Consider the following 17,921-nt stretch of genomic DNA (forward strand, 5'->3'; position numbering starts at 1 on the left):
AATCTTTGGAATAACTGAATAAATTAGGATGACCAAAACGCCAAAATGCTCAGGGTAACTGTGCCAATCCTACATATCCTAGTTCTTCTGAGACCTGGTGACAGGTTGTCTATAAATTACAGTGCATGATCTGAGGCATTGCAATAACCATACGTCCTGTTCTGCCTATTCACAGGTACATTACCTTCATGGAGACCTTAAAGGGATTCTATCATTAAAATGCTATTTTGTGTCCCTAACATGTAGGAATAGGCTTAAGAAAGGCTATTCTTCACCTGCTTTTAGATGTCTTCTCCGTGCCGACGTTCGCTATAAATCCTTGTTTTCTTACGTATGCAAATGAGTTCTCTTGCACCACTGGGTGTGGTCCTCAGCTCTCACACAGAACTGCGGCATCCTCAATGTGGCGAGAAACCTCTCCAGCACCTCCTATATTTTTGCCTGGAATGGCCTCTCCCTGCATCTTCTTCCAGCGCTGGCTTCAAACTTCTTGCAGTTGGCTCTGTCGTCGGGCCTCTGGTAGAGCTGACTACGCATGCCTGCTGTAATTTTTCCAAGAAAATGGCTGCAAGCATGCACAGGCTATCCCTACATGTTAGGGACAAAAAAATTAATGATAGAATCCCTTTAAAGGTAGTCTGTCAGCAGTAAAATTAGTATCTAGCGAATGACAGTATCATGTAGGTGTACGTCTACAATTTCCAAAGATACCTTTCTTATTCTGCATTGCAGCTCCATTTTCACGAAAATTAGTGTTTTATCCTTGTGCAAATTAGCTAAAAAGGGCTTTAAGGGTATTTATTCTCTACTATATATAACTACCCCCAACTACCACCCAGCTCCTGCCCAAAATTCTTGAGTGACCTCTGCCACTTTGTCATACTTTGTGTGAAGCTAGGGGCGGTTATCTGGAGTAGAGAGAACCCCAGCAGGTTGAACTTCTTTAAAACCCTTTTTAGCTAATTTGAATAGGAATAATATTCATGGAAATGTCTATCTGGAAATCTAGAGTGTGGAATATGAAGGGCATCTTTGAAAAGTGTAGAAGTTGCCTTACAAGGTTCTGTCATTAGTTTGACACTGATTTTCCTGCAGACAGACTCCTTTTTAAGTGAATACATCTAAAAAAATAAAAGCTACAACTTACTGTACTTTGCCTAAATAGTACCAAATATGTTTATTGATCTACACAAGGTGTTCATGTCCAGTACAGTATATCTGGTCATATAGTGCTTATTAAAGGGGTATTCCCACCTCACATACTCAGCAGTCTTCACTCTTGTAAAATCTTCTTTCTTCCTGGTTTCTTGCATCATTTGGTGGGCGGGGTTTCACAAGCAACCTGCCGTTTAGCTCCGCCCCCAAAGGAACCAGCTACAGCGCAGCTTTCATTTTGTATTTTGCTTCTGAGAAATGAAAGCTGCAATGTGATTGGTTGCTCTGGATAACTAAGACTCCTTTGCTTTTATGGAAATTTTTTAAAAAATCTTCGGAATATAGTATTACTACAGTATCTGATCATTGTCTGTGAAGGAGAAAACTTCTTATTGCTGTGTCTCCTCAGTAGATTTGTTTTTGCAGTTGTTATAACAATCTGACATCATTACCTAGATACAGATTGCCATGTAACAAATCACCTAAAACAGACTTGTATTTACTAGTTGCTATAATATATATCTTTTTCCATCATTATTTAGTTTTCACATGGATGTGTGCTGTGTGCCAACCAAACACATGGATTTAACCTAGTTGTTCGCTGAATGTCAGCTCTCACATGATGTGTCACATGATCAATGCCTTGTATAGTTTTATTTTATTAGCTCATGATTGTATTACATAGAATTGATTCATGGAATATTCCATTCTGCTAAGTAGAAAGGGGTCTGAACTGATACAATAAATGTGGGCAGATTTTAAGTTTATGCATATTAAAGAGGACCTTTCACCACCTCCACCAATTCTCATTCCTAGTACCTGTTAATAGGTGCAGCTCCACTAATTCCAGCCCAGTTGGAATTTTGTCTCTAGCCCCCACCATTCCTGAGCAACAAACGCAGTTAGTTTTGATGCCTGATGTGCTATGTAAGCTCTGCAAAATAAGAACAGCAGTGTTAGGCAGGAGGGAGTGAATCAGAGCTCCAATCACTGTCAGAGCTCAGAATCTGACACCCCTTATCTGCTCCCGACTGACACCACCCTCCTGACACTATAGAATTTAAATAGCATATCGAACACCACAACTAACAGCACTGATTGCTCAGGAACAATGAAGCTAGAGAAACAATTCCAACTGTGGCAGAATCAGTGCAGTGGTTCCTATTAAATGATGTAAAGAGCTGTTGGAGGTGGCAAAATTCCTATGTTTAAAACAACAACAACAAAAATCTGTTGTATAGACAAATGAAAAACAAACAAACTGGAATTTAAACTTTAGAACAACGCTTTCAATGGTGATTATGTGAGTGACTCAAAAATGAAAAAGTGGAAAAAGTAAAAAGCTGTGAATATCCTCTTAGCATTTTATTGCAAAATCTACACTATGCTTTTGTTTCTTTCACTAGGTAATCTGTGTGTGCATATTAACCGCTATCCTCGGGTGTATATTTGGACTTAAGCCAAGCTGCTCTAGAGAAGGTAAAAGTATCTGATATACTAGAGAAGGTAAAAGTACATGGTATACTTGGCTAGCAGAACAAGTATTTCACATGATTGTTGTTTGATCTCACAACGTATTATAATTGTGAAACTACAAATAATGGGAGAGATTAAGTAATAATGTGGAAGTAGTGTGTGCTAAAAAGACTAAAACTTATCTAGCTAACTTGTATCTATCATCACAGTTCACATTAGAAAAAAAAAGAGTTTATAAAAGAAATAGACTGGATTCTTGATTTTAAAACTTTGGGGATTGGCATCTTAGAAGAGAATCTGGGGGTATAAGCCCTGGTCTGGTACTGGAAATTGCATCTGCCTTGTGGCTTGTTCCTAGTACATGGAGTTGTATGCTGTAGTACATAGGGGATATGGAAATAGGCCAAAGATTCTTCACAGCAGACTCCCCTTTAATAACATGTACTATTGTCTATGCTGGAAGCACGCAGTTTGAAGCTCCTGGGTCCTAGAACAAAATCTGTAACTACAATATTACTAAAGTAAGTTATCTATAGCATTCTTTTAGATGGAGTAGAAGACTTCTTCAAAGTTTCAGGGCTTTGTTGCAACTTCAGCAACCCCCATATGAAGCTAAGCTCCATGGTTGTCCTGTCTGTGTCCCCAATAAATAAATATATAAGTAAAAGTAAATTTTGTAGGTTTATTGGTCTAAGATTATTTCTCATAAAAGTTTTTATTTTTATGTTATTTACAATTGGCAAGTTACAAGGTTCTTTAACAATTTGCATTCATTGTCTTTCAATTCTAGTCAATAGCTGCAAAAATCGCTGTTTTGAGCGTAAATTTGGGAGCTGTCGCTGCGATACTGCCTGTGTTGAACTTGGAAACTGCTGTTTAGATTATGAGGATGTATGTATACAACCAGGTAAGAAAACGCCTAGAAACTTGAAATGCAATGTTCATTTCCCAGGGTCATTAGAATAGAATGGGATTTCATTGTATGGTATCTTGAGGCAGAGAAAAGAGGAGTCCTGCTCTACAATTTATAGGAATATTTTACATTGTCTAATAGAAGAATTTCACTTCTGGGAATACTGATACTTTGGATTTTAACCAGATCATGAGGGCTGAATTGGAAGTGTTGCTACTTTGCTACAAACTGTCTGCCAAAAGTACATAGTTGTCAGTTCAAACGGAAAACTCCCTAAATCAATTCCTGTAAATATTTAGCACCTTAAAGCACAAAGTGTCTAAAAGAAAAACTATTTTGTCCATAGAAAGGAATTGCAGAACATTATTTATTTTTTCGGCTGTGTTCACATTTCGGGCATCAGGTTTTTGGGTTTTTTTTTTGCATTTTTCTATCCTGGGAAAAATGGACAGCTGATCTAAAGCAGCTTTCAGTTTTTCCTCCACCTTTGACTTTATGGGTATGAAGGACGAAAACAGAAGAAGGTTTTAATTTGTATCAGTTTATATTACAGTCAAAAACTTGTGTTAAAAAAAAAAAGTCAAATACTAACCTGCTGAAAATGTGAACAGGGCCTGCCTATGGTGCTCTAGCAAAATCAAAGCTGAACTGTGAGTCTTTTAGACTGTCGTGTAAATCGGGTGCAGTATGGTAGAGGGGTACTTGGTATCCCCACTATTGTTCACAGGTTGTAGCTGCTAGAAGGAATGCCGGCTCACAATATGGATATCTTTTGATGTCAATGATGGCTGTGTAACACATGATTAATAATTATTAGAGATGAGCGAACAGTGTTCTATCGAACTCGTGTTCGATCGGATATTAGGCTGTTCGGCATGTTCGAATCGAATCGAACACCGCGTGGTAAAGTGCGCCATTACTCGATTCCCCTCCCACCTTCCCTGGCGCCTTTTTTGCTCCAATAACAGCGCAGGGTAGGTGGGACAGGAACTACGACACCGGTGACGTTGAGAAAAGTAGGCAAAACCCATTGGCTGCCGAAAACATGTGACCTCTAATTTAAAAGAACAGCGCCGCCCAGGTTCGCGTCATTCTGAGCTTGCAAATCACCGAGGACGGAGGTTTCCGTCCAGCTAGCTAGGGCTTAGATTCTGGGTAGGCAGGGACAGGCTAGGATAGGAAGGAGAAGACAACCAACAGCTCTTATAAGAGCTAAATTCCAGGGAGAAGCTTGTCAGTGTAACGTGGCACTGACGGGCTCAATCGCCGCAACCCAGCTTTCCCAGGATCCTGAATGGAATACACTGTCAGTGTATTCCCGTATACCCGATATATACCCCCGATACCCGTTCCAACGGTGTGCCCCCCCACCTTCACCCCAGAAATACCCTGCAAGTCCCCTAGCAATAGAATTGGGGCTATATACACCCACTATTTTTGCTACTGCCATATAGTGCCATTGTCTGACTGGGAATTCAAAGAATATATTGGGGTTACGTGCACCCACAATTTTTACTACTGGTATACAGTGCCAGTTTCTGACTGGGAATTCAAAGAATATATTGGGGTTATAAATACCCTCATTTCTTGCTACTGCCATATAGTGCCAGTTTCTGACTGGTAATTCAAAGAATATATTGGGGTTACGTGCACCCACAATTTTTACTACTGGTATACAGTGCCAGTTTCTGACTGGGAATTCAAAGAATATATTGGGGTTACAAATACCCTCATTTCTTGCTACTGCCATATAGTGCCAGTTTCTGACTGGTAATTCAAAGAATATATTGGGGTTACGTGCACCCACAATTTTTACTACTGGTATACAGTGCCATTGTCTGACTGGGAATTCAAAGAATATATTGGGGTTATAAATACCCTCATTTCTTGCTACTGCCATATAGTGCCAGTTTCTGACTGGGAATTCAAAGAATATATTGGGGTTATAAATACCCTCATTTCTTGCTACTGCCATATAGTGCCAGTTTCTGACTGGGAATTCAAAGAATATATTGGGGTTCTAAATACCCTCATTTCTTGCTACTGCCATATAGTGCCAGTTTCTGACTGGGAATTCAAAGAATATATTGGGGTTCTAAATACCCTCATTTCTTGCTACTGGTATATAGTGCCATTGTCTGACTGGGAATTCAAAGAATATATTGGGGTTACGTGCACCCACAATTTTTGCTACTGGTATATAGTGCCAATTTCTAACTGGGAATTCAAAATGCGCAAGGCTCCCGGAAAGGGACGTGGACGAGGCCGTGGGCGAGGTCGGGGGAATGGTTCTGGGGAGCAAGGTAGCAGTGAAGCCACAGGGCGTCCCGTGCCTACTCCTGTGGGGCAGCAAGCATTGCGCCACTCCACAGTGCCAGGGTTGCTTGCCACATTAACTAAACTGCAGGGTACAAACCTTAGTAGGCCCGAGAACCAGGAACAGGTCTTGCAATGGCTGTCAGAGAACGCTTACAGCACATTGTCCAGCAGCCAGTCAGACTCTGCCTCCTCTCCTCCTATTACCCAACAGTCTTGTCCTCCTTCCTCCCAAAATTCCCAAGCTTCACAGAACAATAACCCCAACTGTCCCTGCTCCCCAGAGCTGTTCTCCGCTCCTTTCATTGTCCCTCAACCTGCCTCTCCACGTCACGATTCCACGAACCTAACAGAGGAGCATCTGTGTCCAGATGCTCAAACACTAGAGTCTCCTCCATCTCCGTTCGATTTGGTGGTGGATGACCAGCAACCCACCCTCATCGACGATGATGTGACGCAGTTGCCGTCAGGGCATCCAGTTGACCGGCGCATTGTGCGGGAGGAGGAGATGAGACAGGAGTTGGAAGAGGAAGTGGTGGATGATGAGGACACTGACCCGACCTGGACAGGGGGGATGTCAAGCGGGGAAAGTAGTGTGGATGTTGAGGCAAGTGCAGCACCAAAAAGGGTAGCTAGAGGCAGAGGCAGAGGTCAGCAGCTTAGGCGAAGCCAGGCCACACCCGGAATCTCCCAAGATGTTCCAGTTCGTACCCAGCCCCGAAAAACTCCCACCTCGAGGGCACGTTTCTCGAAGGTGTGGAGTTTTTTCAAGGAATGCGCCGAGGACAGATATAGTGTTGTCTGCACAATTTGCCTCTCGAAATTGATTAGGGGCTCTGAGAAGAGCAACCTGTCCACCACTTCAATGCGCCGTCATTTGGAATCCAAGCACTGGAATCAGTGGCAGGCAGCAACGGCAGGACAAAGGCCGACTGCCGTTCACGCCACTGCCACTGCCTCTGCCACTGCCTCTGCCTCTGCCACTGCCACTGCTGACTGTGCTGGCGATGCACTCCAGAGGACGAGCCAGGACACCACTTCATCTGCCTCCGCCACTTTGTTGACTTCTCCCTCATCCTCCCCTGTTCCTGTCTTATCTCCTTCTCCTGCACCATCAGGCGCTTCTTTACAACAACCCACCATCTCTCAGACATTGGAGCGGCGGCAGAAATACACTGCTAACCACCCACACGCGCAAGCCTTGAACGCCAACATCGCTAAACTGCTGGCCCAGGAGATGTTGGCGTTCCGGCTTGTTGAAACTCCCGCCTTCCTGGACCTGATGGCAACTGCGGCACCTCGCTATGCCGTCCCTAGCCGTCACTACTTCTCCCGGTGTGCCGTCCCCGCCTTGCACCAGCACGTGTCACTCAACATCAGGCGGGCCCTTAGTTCCGCGCTTTGCACAAAGGTCCACTTGACCACCGACGCGTGGACAAGTGCATGCGGACAGGGACGCTACATTTCACTGACGGCACACTGGGTGAATGTAGTTGAGGCTGGGACTGCTTCCCAAACTGGCCCGGTGTACCTCGTCTCCCCGCCTAACATTCCTGGCAGGGACACGAGAAGAACACCCCCCTCCTCCTCCTCCTCTACCGCCTCCTCCTCCGCCACCGCCTCCTCCACCGCCTCCTCCTCCGCTGTTAGATTGACCCCAGCTACGAGTTGGAAACGTTGCAGCACTGGCATGGTAGACGTCAGCAGGCTGTGCTGAAGCTGATCAGCTTGGGGGACAGACAGCACACTGCCTCCGAGGTGAGGGATGCCCTCCTCGATGAGACGGCAATATGGTTTGAGCCGCTGCACCTGGGCCCAGGCATGGTCGTTTGTGATAACGGCCGGAACCTGGTAGCAGCTCTGGAGCTTGCCGGACTCCAACATGTTCCATGCCTGGCCCACGTCTTCAACCTAGTGGTGCAACGTTTCCTAAAGAGCTACCCCAATGTTCCAGAGCTACTGGTGAAAGTGCGGCGCATGTGCGCCCACTTTCGCAAGTCGACAGTAGCCGCTGCTAGCTTAAAATCTCTCCAGCAACGCCTGCATGTGCCACAACACCGGCTTTTGTGCGACGTCCCCACACGCTGGAACTCAACGTTTCAGATGTTGAATAGAGTGGTTGAGCAGCAGAGACCTTTGATGGAATACCAGCTACAAAACCCTAGGGTGCCACAAAGTCAGCTGCCTCAGTTTCTCATCCATGAGTGGCCATGGATGAGAGACCTTTGTGACATCCTACGGGTCTTTGAGGAGTCCACAAGGAGGGTGAGCTCTGAGGATGCGATGGTGAGCCTTACAATCCCGCTCTTGTGTGTTCTGAGAGAATCCCTGATTGACATCAGGGATAACTCAGATCACACAGAGGAGTTAGGGATAGCATCCGATCCGTCACAGCTGGAGAGTAGGTCCACACATCTGTCCGCTTCATCGCGTTTAATGGAGGAGGAGGAGGAGGAGGAGGAGGAGGAAGAAGAGTTGTCCGATGATGTGATGGTGATACAGGAGGCTTCCGGGCAACTTCGAATCGTCCCATTGTTGCAGCGCGGATGGGTAGACATGGAGGATGAGGAGGAAATGGAGATTGAACTTTCCGGTGGGGCCAGAGGAGTCATGCCAACTAACACTGTGGCAGACATGGCTGAGTTCATGTTGGGGTGCTTTACAACCGACAAGCGTATTGTCAAAATCATGGAGGACAACCAGTACTGGATCTTTGCTATCCTTGACCCCCGGTATAAAAACAACATCTCGTCTTTTATTCCGGTAGAGGGGAGGGCCAATCGCATCAATGCTTGCCACAGGCAATTGGTGCAGAATATGATGGAGATGTTTCCAGCATGTGACGTTGGCGGCAGGGAGGACAGTTCCTCCAGTAGGCGACCAAGTTCTCACCGGTCCACACAAACGAGGGGCACACTGTCTAAGGTCTGGGACACCTTGATGGCACCCCCTCGCCAAAGTGCCGCCACAGAGGGTCCTAGTGTCACCAGGCGTGAGAAGTATAGGCGCATGTTGCGGGAATACCTTTCCGACCACAGCCCTGTCCTCTCCGACCCCTCTGCGCCCTACACGTATTGGGTGTCGAAGTTGGACCTGTGGCTTGAACTTGCCCTATATGCCTTGGAGGTGCTGTCCTGTCCTGCCGCCAGCGTCCTATCGGAGAGGGTGTTCAGTGCAGCCGGTGGCATCATCACTGACAAGCGCACCCGTCTGTCAGCTGAGAGTGCCGACCGGCTCACTTTGATAAAAATGAACCACCACTGGATAGAGCCTTCATTTTTGTGCCCACCTGTGTAAAGCACCCCAACATGAAACTCCATGTCTGTACTCAACCTCTCCAATTCCTCCGCATCCTCATACTCATCCACCATAAGCGTTGCACAATTCTGCTAATACTAGGCTCCCTCCAACATGATTTCCCCCAACTCTGCTGGTTAGAGGCTCCCTCCACCCTGATTTCCACCAACTCTGCTGGTTAGAGGCTCCCTCCACCATGAATTTGCCCAAACTGGGCTGGTTAGAGGCTCCCTCCACCATGAATTGGTCCAAACTGGGGTTTTTAGAGGCTCCCTCCACCATGAATTTGCCCAAACTGGGCTGTTTAGAGGCTCCCTCCACCATGAATTGGTCCAAACTGGGCTGTTTAGAGGCTCCCTCCACCATGAATTGGTCCAAACTGGGGTTTTTAGAGGCTCCCTCCACCATGAATTGGTCCAAACTGGGGTTTTTAGAGGCTCCCTCCACCATGAATTGGTCCAAACTGGGCTGGTTAGAGGCTCCCTCCACCATGAATTGGTCCAAATTGGGGTTTTTAGAGGCTCCCTCCACCATGAATTTGCCCAAACTGGGCTGGTTAGAGGCTCCCTCCACCATGAATTTGCCCAAACTGGGCTGTTTAGAGGCTCCCTCCACCATGAATTGGTCCAAACTGGGGTTTTTAGAGGCTCCCTCCACCATCGCCAGCACAGTCAGCAGAGGCAGTGGCAGAGGCAGTGGCAGTGGCGTGAACGGCAGGCGGCCTTTGTCCTGCCGTTGCTGCCTGCCACTGATTCCAGTGCTTGGATTCCAAATGACGGCGCATTGAAGTGGTGGACAGGTTGCTCTTCTCAGAGCCCCTAATCAATTTCGAGAGGCAAATTGTGCAGACAACACTATATCTGTCCTCGGCGCATTCCTTGAAAAAACTCCACACCTTCGAGAAACGTGCCCTCGAGGTGGGAGTTTTTCGGGGCTGGGTACGAACTGGAACATCTTGGGAGATTCCGGGTGTGGCCTGGCTTCGCCTAAGCTGCTGACCTCTGCCTCTGCCTCTAGCTACCCTTTTTGGTGCTGCACTTGCCTCAACATCCACACTACTTTCCCTGCTTGACATCCCCCCTGTCCAGGTCGGGTCAGTGTCCTCATCATCCACCACTTCCTCTTCCAACTCCTGTCTCATCTCCTCCTCCCGCACAATGCGCCGGTCAACTGGATGCCCTGACGGCAACTGCGTCACATCATCGTCGATGAGGGTGGGTTGCTGGTCATCCACCACCAAATCGAACGGAGATGGAGGAGACTCTAGTGTTTGAGCATCTGGACACAGATGCTCCTCTGTTAGGTTCGTGGAATCGTGACGTGGAGAGGCAGGTTGAGGGACAATGAAAGGAGCGGAGAACAGCTCTGGGGAGCAGGGACAGTTGGGGTTATTGTTCTGTGAAGCTTGGGAATTTTGGGAGGAAGGAGGACAAGACTGTTGGGTAATAGGAGGAGAGGAGGCAGAGTCTGACTGGCTGCTGGACAATGTGCTGTAAGCGTTCTCTGACAGCCATTGCAAGACCTGTTCCTGGTTCTCGGGCCTACTAAGGTTTGTACCCTGCAGTTTAGTTAATGTGGCAAGCAACCCTGGCACTGTGGAGTGGCGCAATGCTTGCTGCCCCACAGGAGTAGGCACGGGACGCCCTGTGGCTTCACTGCTACCTTGCTCCCCAGAACCATTCCCCCGACCTCGCCCACGGCCTCGTCCACGTCCCTTTCCGGGAGCCTTGCGCATTTTGAATTCCCAGTTAGAAATTGGCACTATATACCAGTAGCAAAAATTGTGGGTGCACGTAACCCCAATATATTCTTTGAATTACCAGTCAGAAACTGGCACTATATGGCAGTAGCAAGAAATGAGGGTATTTATAACCCCAATATATTCTTTGAATTCCCAGTCAGAAACTGGCACTGTATACCAGTAGTAAAAATTGTGGGTGCACGTAACCCCAATATATTCTTTGAATTCCCAGTCAGACAATGGCACTATATACCAGTAGCAAGAAATGAGGGTATTTAGAACCCCAATATATTCTTTGAATTCCCAGTCAGAAACTGGCACTATATGGCAGTAGCAAGAAATGAGGGTATTTATAACCCCAATATATTCTTTGAATTCCCAGTCAGAAACTGGCACTATATGGCAGTAGCAAGAAATGAGGGTATTTATAACCCCAATATATTCTTTGAATTCCCAGTCAGACAATGGCACTGTATACCAGTAGTAAAAATTGTGGGTGCACGTAACCCCAATATATTCTTTGAATTACCAGTCAGAAACTGGCACTATATGGCAGTAGCAAGAAATGAGGGTATTTGTAACCCCAATATATTCTTTGAATTCCCAGTCAGAAACTGGCACTGTATACCAGTAGTAAAAATTGTGGGTGCACGTAACCCCAATATATTCTTTGAATTACCAGTCAGAAACTGGCACTATATGGCAGTAGCAAGAAATGAGGGTATTTGTAACCCCAATATATTCTTTGAATTCCCAGTCAGAAACTGGCACTGTATACCAGTAGTAAAAATTGTGGGTGCACGTAACCCCAATATATTCTTTGAATTCCCAGTCAGACAATGGCACTATATACCAGTAGCAAGAAATGAGGGTATTTATAACCCCAATATATTCTTTGAATTCCCAGTCAGACAATGGCACTGTATACCAGTAGTAAAAATTGTGGGTGCACGTAACCCCAATATATTCTTTGAATTCCCAGTCAGAAACTGGCACTATATGGCAGTAGCAAGAAATGAGGGTATTTATAACCCCAATATATTCTTTGAATTCCCAGTCAGACAATGGCACTGTATAGCAGTAGTAAAAATTGTGGGTGCACGTAACCCCAATATATTCTTTGAATTACCAGTCAGAAACTGGCACTATATGGCAGTAGCAAGAAATGAGGGTATTTGTAACCCCAATATATTCTTTGAATTCCCAGTCAGAAACTGGCACTGTATACCAGTAGTAAAAATTGTGGGTGCACGTAACCCCAATATATTCTTTGAATTCCCAGTCAGACAATGGCACTGTATGGCAGTAGCAAAAATAGTGGGTGTATATAGCCCCAATTCTATTGCTAGGGGACTTGCAGGGTATTTCTGGGGTGAAGGTGGGGGGGCACACCGTTGGAACGGGTATCGGGGGTATATATCGGGTATACGGGAATACACTGACAGTGTATTCCATTCAGGATCCTGGGAAAGCTGGGTTGCGGCGATTGAGCCCGTCAGTGCCACGTTACACTGACAAGCTTCTCCCTGGAATTTAGCTCTTACAAGAGCTGTTGTGGTTGTCTTCTCCTTCCTATCCTAGCCTGTCCCTGCCTACCCAGAATCTAAGCCCTAGCTAGCTGGACGGAAACCTCCGTCCTCGGTGAATTGCAAGCTCAGAATGACGCGAACCTGGGCGGCGCTGTTCTTTTAAATTAGAGGTCACATGTTTTCGGCAGCCAATGGGTTTTGCCTACTTTTCTCAACGTCACCGGTGTCGTAGTTCCTGTCCCACCTACCCTGCGCTGTTATTGGAGCAAAAAAGGCGCCAGGGAAGGTGAGAGGGGAATCGAGTAATGGCGCACTTTACCACGCGGTGTTCGATTCGATTCGAACATGCCGAACAGCCTAATATCCGATCGAACATGAGTTCGATAGAACACTGTTCGCTCATCTCTAATGAGTATCCGATGTTAGTGTTGGATACTGAGAAGGTGCTCAATTCATGAATATATAGCAAATGATTTGTACCAAATGGAAAGATACAAAGATCTCCAAGATATATTATGTGGTTGACTGTAATGGGACAGCCCCTTTGATTTTCTTATTCCCTATCCACAGTCCCATACCACAGAATGGAGTGCCGGTCATGCATGTGTAATGGTGCTTCATTCACATGGAGGATGTTCTCCTGATCACTGGGGACCCAGCCATCCAACCAGATGTGACGGTCATCTTATCTTATCTTCTGCATAGGGATAGGTGTCTGTAATGGGAAGAACTGCAACTATAAACACTCTTACTCTATTGATGCTTTTTTCTACCTAGCTTACGTATGGACATGTGAAAAATTAAGATGCGGAGAGAAAAAGCTTCCTCGCAGTCTATGCTCCTGTTCTTATGACTGCAAGGACACAAATGACTGCTGTGTTAACTATGATGCGGTTTGCAGAGGTGAGTGTATCTGGCAGTACAGTCTTCATGTAGCCTAAGTAATGTTTGACATCAAATGTTTTTTTGTGTGTGTTTTATATAGCATTTTATTTAGCAGCTTTGTAACTAGGCTTTTTTCACTTGGGGCATGCGATTCTGTTTGCTTTTACAGCCCTCTATTCAAGTGGCCAATGCAAATTATATTTTTGGAACCCACTCGCCCTTGCAGCCTATAGTCCTTGCTGGCTCTCTTCCAGCTTACCCACCTTTCGCCGCAGTTAGAGAGGCTATAAACATATGATAGATGTACGTTTTCTGGTGACTGGCATCTATTCATGCACATTCACTCTTTACCGACACTATCCAGCTTCTGCTACTAACTGTGTTTTAATAGAAATCAGTATACATTCTTTTGCAGTATGATGCAGAACTATTTGACGTAAGACATTGTCTGCGTATATATCATTTTCTCAAAGCTTTTTAGAGGTGACCCAATAAAAAAAAGAATCAGTAAATCATAAAGAGCAATATATTTTGTGCTTTCATAATTTTAATTTTCCAGTGCTCTGTGTACTTTCATGCTCTGTGACAACTGAAATGTTACAGCTTCCTAAAGTATTGCTTTAAAAGGAGCCTCCCACACTTCTGAAGATTAAATATGTTCCTTTAAGTGAAGGATAAAAACAGACATTTAAAGGAAAAAGTCCTAGTTAAGGCTAAGTCCCCATGTAGCAGGCTACAGCAAAAGAGCAATACGGTTTTCACTGAAAATCTTTAGAGGTTTCCTCTGCAGACTTTCTGCTTCCATTATTCCTATAGGAAAACTGCAGGCGTAGGTATAATTGAAATGTTGTGATTTCCAAAACCAAACGATTGTCTGTATTGGGTCTGCAGTGATATCAGTGCCTGTGTCCTATCCTTTATATTATATTAGTGAAAAAGCTGCTCCCTGGATTCCCTTCTCAAACTATTTTCGTTTATTGTTGATCCACAGGACGGTAAAACAATCCGTGTTGTCAGTAGTCAGTTTTCTACATGCAAAATCACTCCCAAATTCAAATATAGCAAACTGAAGCTGTGGCTCAACAGCCCATATCTTGTAATATTATTACTATTAAAAAAAAATTCATCTAGGTCAATAAATTCACAATCACACCTGTATTTGAGGAGAATTTCGCAGTCTCATTGCTGTTACAGTAAAGAGCCCTCTTCTATATTGAAACTTTTTATTGTATTCATAGTGGATGTCCTATAGTTACAATACTGAGTACAAATAGATCAGAACACAGATCTCTATATTGAAAACTTATTGACAGCTATTTTTTTCCCCCAGCTAAATAACCCCAAAAATGATTCTTCTGGGCAGTGTAATCCACTCATTGCATTTATAGCTTTGGCTGTGGGTCTACTCCAGTACTGCTATCTTTATTGTACACTGCTGTTCAAAGCTGTAAACCATATTCTGTGTGTGTTGTAAGTAATTTTGGCATGATATAAAAATATTCTCATAATGTGCATACTTGTCTCTTTTGATGCCTGACAATAGTTTCTAAATATGGATAGTAGCGGAAAATCTTACATGAAGGAATGTTAACTTTGTCCTTGACTTTGCTCTCTGAACAAATAAGTGCATGTAAATGGTAGACCGTGGTAAGGCTTCTAATAGTATTCGATCCTTAGAGTTTTATAACCTGTGGAGAAGAAACCGTTTTGACAGATGTGGGCAAGTGAAAGTTGAAAACCTATTTATTTACATTACCATTTCCCATTTATGTTTAATCTGAAAGCCAGAGGTACCCAGAACAATGGTGGAGATTATATGCCATGTGATACATTTAACAAGTGTTTTAGAAACTTTTTAGAACTGTTTATAACTTGTACAAAAAGCAGTGTGTGGCTCTAAGCCAGGGGTGGGCAATTAATTTTCCCATGGGGCCGCATAAGAGATTGAAACTATTCTAGAGGGCTATGCGTGGCAAATTTAGCTGCACCCACTTCTGTGTTGACTCCGCCCATTCTCAATCATCTTTCCATGTGCCCTCACACAGTATAATCCTCCTACAGTCACCCATACATTATATGTCCCCACGTTATAATGTTTCCTTCCAAATGCCCCACTGTATTAAGTCCCTCTCCTGGTGCCCCAGTTTAAACTGGGGGAAACTGAAGGGGACATGAAACTGAAGCAGCTCGAGGGGGACAATAACAGTGGGGGTAGTTGGAGGGGGGCAATAAATTTAATGGCAGATAAAGTGGGACATAAAACTGGGGGCAACTAAACGCAGCTACCGCCACGGTTTAATGCCCCCTCCAGTTGTCCCCAGTTTAATGTCCCCCTCCTCCATCTGCCCCTAGTTTAATGTTCTCGCTCGATCTCTGCCCCAGTATAACATTCCCCTTCCATCTCTGTCCCTAAGTTACAGAGACACACACATACAGAGACACACACATACAGAGACACACACATACAGAGACACACACATACAGAGACACACACATACAGAGACACACACATACAGAGACACACACATACAGAGACACACACATACAGAGACACACACATACAGAGACACACACATACAGAGACACACACATACAGAGACACACACATACAGAGACACACACATACAGAGACACACACATACAGAGACACACACATACAGAGACACACACATACAGAGACACACTCCACCCTGCATCTCACATTCCCCTCCCCTCTCAGAACCTTAGGGCACACATCACACGTCTCCATCTTCTTGCACTGTCCTGCTGGCACTAAGACACGCCTCCCTAGTCAAACTATGCGGGCCGGACTGTCAGAGGGCCGGATATGGCCCAGGGGCCGTACATTGCCCAGGTCTGCTCTAAGTCATATACGCGTACACTTAGACATTATGAACCAGTAGTGTAACTAGCAAAGACTGGACCCCATAGCAAACTTTTGACATGGGAGGGGGTGCCCTATTCCCTGGTCCAAATAAAGTATATCTCCCCATTTATACACACTATAATGTCCCAAAGTGGCTTCCTCATAGTAATGTCTCATAGTTGTCTTTCCTCCCAGTATAGTGTCCCGTCATGGCCCCAACCATATTTGCAAATATTGTAAAGCTTTTGCGTTGAGTGGAACACAAAATTTTTGAGGTACACCACTCACAAATTATTACACCCTTTTATCTGAAAGAGGTGGAAGCCCGGAATGGTCGGAAGCCCGGGGAAGTGACAAAAACACAAACCAGTGGTACTTGCCTCTCCTGGGCTCTGCCCCTACTCCCTGTTTTCAGTCTACTTCAATGACGTTATTGGGTTATGCCCGCGTCATTATGCGTTGCAACGCTGGTCTGACCCATGTGACGTTTGTGACGTCACTACCGAGGCAGAAGACAGCATGGTGTGGAGCTGGAGAGTAAAACTGGTTTTTATGTTTCGCCACTTCTGAAGAGTAAAATAATATAAATATTTGGAGGAATTTGCTCAACAAATACTATTGCTGTAGGCCTGTGGTCTTACCTGCCAATCACTACTCCTGCTCACAACCATCTACGCTTCCCCTTCTTCCCTCCAGAGGCAGCCGTGAGCAGGAACAGGATTGGTAAGTAAATGGGGCCTGTTACATACTGGGTTTACTCCAGCAGGTAATGGCCTACTAAAAAAAGAAAAAAAAAAGGAAAAAAAAACCCAAAAAAAACCCAGTAGGCCCTGTGGCAGCCTAGGGGGATTTCTATCAACATTTTGATATTGGTTATCTAACTTGCCAGTGCAGCATGTTTTAGCTGTGTTTATCCTTTTATTGGGATCTATTTCTAGCATGCTCTTGGTGTGGACCCCATTGACACTTATTGTGGCTACAGTATATACTTAATACTTCACACTAGTTATCTCTCTGAAGATAAAATAAATTGAGGTATTCTGGATTGCCTTTTTCACACGGTATTTTGAAGAGGTGTTAGTTTTAGTCCACACCTTTATCATGAAGTATCTACATATACATTTATATTTTTGTCCTGTGTAAGGATTGGAGACTATTTCAGGGATCGTACTACATTGACCATCCCCCACACTGATCTCAGTGGGTCTCCTCTACACACAGACTTGATTTGGACTCACTACTCACTAATATGTCTATTTTAAAATGCAGTATCTAATAAAAGTTACGTTTTAATTGCTCACACAGTGATGCACGTTTTGTCCAGTAGCAATTGCCCTTCAGTGAATTTTTTTTTTTCAAAGCTAAGAATAGCTACAAAAGGAATGGGAAATATATAAGAAACTCTTAGACCTAATAAAACACACAGCAAAATCGGAAACAAAAAAAGCTGTGTTTCCGTAACATGGGGCCTCATCCTCAGACTGACTCTAAAGTTAAGGCCCCACATTGCGGAATCCAGCTAGAAAACCCTGCGTGCTGTTTTTCTTCTTATATCCCAAATACAGCTAGATAAAAGATGATCAAACTCTAATCTATAAAACAACTCATTACTCACTGAAACAGAGTGTTTCCACAGGTAAAATTGACACAGTTTTTTCTAAAAATGGATGTTTCCACAGTTGTTTTTTTTTTCTTGCAATGTTTTGATGAGATTAACCAGAATCTTGTTCACATTGCTTGTAT

At 44.6% G+C, this 17,921-nt stretch overlaps 1 protein-coding gene across 1 annotated transcript in view; it reads left to right on the plus strand.

Moving 5' to 3' along the window:
- Nucleotides 1-17,921, plus strand: part of ENPP1 (ectonucleotide pyrophosphatase/phosphodiesterase 1) — an 81,647-nt gene that overhangs the window by 15,427 nt on the left and 48,299 nt on the right. The window contains exons 2-4 of the mRNA XM_075267973.1: nucleotides 2,562-2,634; nucleotides 3,422-3,538; nucleotides 13,205-13,330. Coding sequence (XP_075124074.1) covers nucleotides 2,562-2,634; nucleotides 3,422-3,538; nucleotides 13,205-13,330 — 316 coding nt within the window. The remainder of the gene's footprint in view (nucleotides 1-2,561; nucleotides 2,635-3,421; nucleotides 3,539-13,204; nucleotides 13,331-17,921) is intronic.

Source organism: Leptodactylus fuscus, chromosome 3 (genome assembly GCF_031893055.1).
Source record: "Leptodactylus fuscus isolate aLepFus1 chromosome 3, aLepFus1.hap2, whole genome shotgun sequence".
Lineage (NCBI taxonomy): Eukaryota > Metazoa > Chordata > Amphibia > Anura > Leptodactylidae > Leptodactylus > Leptodactylus fuscus.